The 5,000-nt window shown below is 57.5% G+C and overlaps 1 protein-coding gene across 1 annotated transcript in view; it reads right to left on the bottom strand.

Annotated features, from left to right (window-relative positions):
• The window catches only part of LOC308165698 (dystrophin-like), a gene marked incomplete at both ends in the record, with an annotated part of 206,299 nt that overhangs the window by 92,826 nt on the left and 108,473 nt on the right, over window positions 1–5,000 (bottom strand). Inside the window, 3 exon segments of the mRNA XM_080539847.1 lie at window positions 774–949; window positions 3,298–3,451; window positions 3,663–3,835. Coding sequence (XP_080395973.1) covers window positions 774–949; window positions 3,298–3,451; window positions 3,663–3,835 — 503 coding nt within the window.

Here is a 5,000-nt window from a genome sequence, read left to right as displayed (position 1 = left end):
CTTATGGAACTTTAACATTCAGACACATTCCAGAATATGACTGGTATATTATAATATAAAGAATATAAATATATATAAACAAAAAACACTTTGAAATGTAGAAGTGCCTCTTAGGCTTGACTACTGGTACGGGAGAGGAAGAAATAAAAGTCACTTTAGGCTTGGCAGGTAGACCATATGAGCATTATGCGCATATACGACACGCATGAAGCAAAACCTAAATGAACGACCCCACAACGCAGCCTTGTAGCAGCCCAGGGCTTCCTCAGACTGCTGCCATGTTCTCACCTCCGCCACCAACAAACATCTGATGTTCCAAAGCGCTTTACAACGGCCTCTCATTCACCATTCATGAGACACAGCCTCTACCTCCTGAGACACAGCCTCTACCTCCTGAGACACAGCCTCGACCTCCTGAGACACAGCCTCTACCTCCTGAGACGCAGCCACTACCTCCTGAGACACAGCCTCTACCTCCTGAGACACAGCCTCTACCTCCTGAGACACAGCCTCTACCTCCTGAGACACAGCTTCTACCTCCTGAGACACAGCCTCTACCTCCTGAGACACAGCCTCTACCTCCTGAGACACAGCCTCTACCTCCTGAGACACAGCTTCTACCTCCTGAGACACAGCCTCTACCTCTGAGACACAGCCTCTACCTCCTGAGACACAGCCGCCCATTCACTAGTGTGTATTGAACCGTGGATGGAGGAGAACCGTTGCACCCCTAAGCGACACACACACACACACACGGTCCCCCGCCCACCCACCTCCTCTTGCGGGCCAGCAGCAGGGAGGTGACATGTGACCAGCGGGAGTTCAGGTCTCTGAGGCGCTGGCGCAGGTGGGCGGAGTCTTCCTGCGTGCTCTGTGACATCACTTCCTCCCCGGCCGCGTTCACCCCCCCCAACACCACCTCCTGGGGGGCTACGCCCTCATACAGCTCCTGGAGGGGGGGGGGGGGGAGAGGGGGGGAGGGGGAGGGAGAGGGGGAGGGAGGGAGGGAGGGGGGGGAGGGAGAGGGGAAGGGAGAGAGGGAGGGGGAGAGGGAGGGAGAGAGAGAGGGAGGGAGAGAGAGAGGGAGGGAGAGAGAGAGAGAAGAAGTAGGACAGCAGAGAGAGAGAGGTGTGTCACCCATCAAAGTTTCAAGGAGGTGGCAGGTATAGGGTGTGTGTGTGTGCGTAACAGCTGGCATATTCAAAGGCAAGCTGCCACACACACACACACACACACGCACACATGCACACACACACACAGACACACACACACTCACACACACACACACACACACTCACACACACACACACACTCACACACACACACACACACACACCCAGCCTCTCAGATGTTCTTCCTTCTAGGACCACCAGTCACGTATCAGCACAGGTGACCAGGTTACCATGGTGACCATAGCACAGGTGGGGCCTGTGCTATGAGAGAGAGGGAGGAGGGGAGGGGCCTACCTTCAGGAAGGGGAGGGGCCTACCTTCAGGAGGGGGCGGGGCCTACCTTCAGGAAGGGGAGGGGCCTACCTTCAGGAAGGGGAGGGGCCTACCTTCAGGAAGGGGAGGGGCCTACCTTCAGGAGGGGGAGGGGCCTACCTTCAGGAGGGGGAGGGGCCTACCTTCAGGAAGGGGTGGGGCCTACCTTGAGGAAGGGGAGGGGCCTACCTTCAGAAGGGGGAGGGGCCTACCTTCAGGAAGGGGAGGGGCCTACCTTCAGGAGGGGGAGGGGCCTACCTCCAGGAAGGGGAGGGGCCTACCTTCAGGAAGGGGTGGGGCCTACCTTGAGGAAGGGGAGGGGCCTACCTTCAGGAGGGGGAGGGGCCTACCTTCAGGAAAGGGTGGGGCCTACCTTCAGGAGGGGGCGGGGCCTACCTTCAGGAGGGGGAGGGGCCTACCTTCAGGAAAGGGAGGGGCCTACCTTCAGGAGGGGGCGGGGCCTACCTTCAGGAAGGGGAGGGGCCTACCTTCAGGAGGGGGCGGGGCCTACCTTCAGGAGGGGGAGGGGCCTACCTTCAGGAAGGGGAGGGGCCTACCTTCAGAAGGGGGAGGGGCCTACCTTCAGATGTTCTCTGGGGGCGGGGCCCACCTTCAGGAGGGGGAGGGGCCTACCTTGAGGAAGGGGAGGGGCCTACCTTCAGAAGGGGGAGGGGCCTACCTTCAGGAAGGGGAGGGGCCTACCTTGAGGAGGGGGAGGGGCCTACCTTCAGGAGGGGGAGGGACCTACCTTCAGGAGGGGGAGGGGCCTACCTTCAGGAAGGGGAGGGGCCTACCTTGAGGAGGGGGAGGGGCCTACCTTCAGGAGGGGGAGGGGCCTACCTTCAGGAAGGGGAGGGGCCTACCTTCAGGAAGGGGAGGGGCCTACCTTCAGGAGGGGGAGGGGCCTACCTTCAGAAGGGGGAGGGGCCTACCTTCAGGAAAGGGAGGGGCCTACCTTCAGGAGGGGGCGGGGCCTACCTTCAGGAAGGGGAGGGGCCTACCTTCAGGAGGGGGCGGGGCCTACCTTCAGGAGGGGGAGGGGCCTACCTTCAGGAAGGGGAGGGGCCTACCTTCAGAAGGGGGAGGGGCCTACCTTCAGATGTTCTCTGGGGGCGGGGCCCACCTTCAGGAGGGGGAGGGGCCTACCTTGAGGAAGGGGAGGGGCCTACCTTCAGAAGGGGGAGGGGCCTACCTTCAGGAAGGGGAGGGGCCTACCTTGAGGAGGGGGAGGGGCCTACCTTCAGGAGGGGGAGGGACCTACCTTCAGGAGGGGGAGGGGCCTACCTTCAGGAAGGGGAGGGGCCTACCTTGAGGAGGGGGAGGGGCCTACCTTCAGGAGGGGGAGGGGCCTACCTTCAGGAAGGGGAGGGGCCTACCTTCAGGAAGGGGAGGGGCCTACCTTGAGGAGGGGGAGGGGCCTACCTTCAGGAGGGGGAGGGGCCTACCTTCAGGAAGGGGAGGGGCCTACCTTCAGGAAGGGGTGGGGCCTACCTTGAGGAAGGGGAGGGGCCTACCTTCAGAAGGGGGAGGGGCCTACCTTCAGGAAGGGGAGGGGCCTACCTTCAGGAGGGGGAGGGGCCTACCTCCAGGAAGGGGAGGGGCCTACCTTCAGGAAGGGGTGGGGCCTACCTTGAGGAAGGGGAGGGGCCTACCTTCAGGAGGGGGAGGGGCCTACCTTCAGGAAGGGGTGGGGCATACCTTCAGGAGGGGGCGGGGCCTATCTTGAGGAAGGGGAGGGGCCTACCTTCAGGAGGGGGAGGGGCCTACCTTGAGGAAGGGGAGGGGCCTACCTTCAGGAGGGGGCGGGGCCTACCTTCAGGTGTTCTCTGGGGGCGGGGCCTACCTTCAGGTGTTCTCTGGGGGCGGGGTCTGTCTCCAGCGTGGCCTCAGCGTCACTAAGCCACGCCCGCAACGCCTCCTGGTCGGCCGTCAGCTTCTGGTACTTAACACTGGACACCTCCCACCTCCTACACACACACACACACACACACACACATAAATAAGTAACACTCTAAAATAAAACATTCTAGAACTACATCTCTACATTCTAGAACTACATCTCTACATTCTAGAACTATACATCCCTCCTCCCCTCCCTCCCCCTCCCTCCCTCCCCTCCCCTCCCCCCCCTCCCCTCCCCTCCCCCCCCCCCTCCCCTCCCTCCCCCCCTCTACGTACGTGCGTCTGTCGTGGTGCAACTTGTTGAGTTTCTGCCAGTTGTTGCCTAGCAGCAGGGCCGTCTCCTGCACGCGAGGCCCCTCCCCCGGGGTCGCCGCGGCAACCGCCTCCTCCCGCCGCCCCATGGCACCCTCTACTGGCCCCCGCAGCTGCTGCAGGCTCTGATGCACCTCCTACACACACACACACGCACACACACACACACACACACCATACACACACAGACACAGACACACACACACACAGACACACACACACACACACACACACCATACACACACACAGACACAAACACACACACACACACAGACACACACACACACACACACACCATACACACACACACACACACACACACCACACACACACACACACACACCATACACACACACACACACCATACACACACACACCATACACACACACACACACCATACACACCATACACACACACACCATACACACACACACAGTAATGTTCTATAAATCATCAACAACAGTAACACACATAGACACTGTGTTTTTTTTTATGTGATCATGTATGGTTTGTTGTCGCATGGGGGCATTTACAGAATGCAGACGCTTTATCACTTTATCACTACAGTGTCTGTGTTTATACTATAGAAGGGCTGTGCTTTGTGAGTTGGGAACTCTTCTTTAAGTGTTCTGGTGTGTGAGGTCTGAGATTGGGGCCAACTGGAGCTGTAAACACCTTCACACTTCAATAAAATACCAATACTTAGATTTAGAGATGTGATTATTTTGAGTCACCTGTTGAATAGACATAATAGTATAATTTATTTTGAGTCTTATTAAATCCGCCACAATTTTTGGTGTCAGAAGTGGGATTCCAACACCACCAGGACCTTGGACCTAAGGCGGACTGCGGCCTGATCAACACACGCACACACACACACACACACACACACACACACACACACACACACACACACATAGACAGGTCCCCTGGTTAGGCAGGTGGTAGTAGACAGACAGACAGACAGACAGACAGGTACACAGGGTGCGAAATAAGGGGGAGCTCGGGGAGCTATAGCTCCCCTAGTGGTGACATGAGCTCCCCTGGAAACATGGTTTGTGAAATTTTGGGGGAGCTCTAAAATATTCTAAATTGCGATGGATTTATTCCAAGTTGTGACGGATTTTACCTTGTGTAATATGATTTGTAGAGGCATACAATCTATTTTGATGTTGGTATTAGCTATATAAATGATATATAATAGCCTTTATAGCCTACATATAGGCCTTTATTGGCTACAACTATGCGACAGTAACTTGCAGCGGGGTGCACTGACGCTGAACCCCTCATAGTGATAAGTA

This window comes from Nansenia antarctica (genome assembly GCF_963989245.1).
Source record: "Nansenia antarctica genome assembly, chromosome: 9".
In the NCBI taxonomy this organism is placed as follows: domain Eukaryota; kingdom Metazoa; phylum Chordata; class Actinopteri; order Argentiniformes; family Microstomatidae; genus Nansenia; species Nansenia antarctica.
This window is presented reverse-complemented; position numbering and strand designations above follow the sequence as displayed.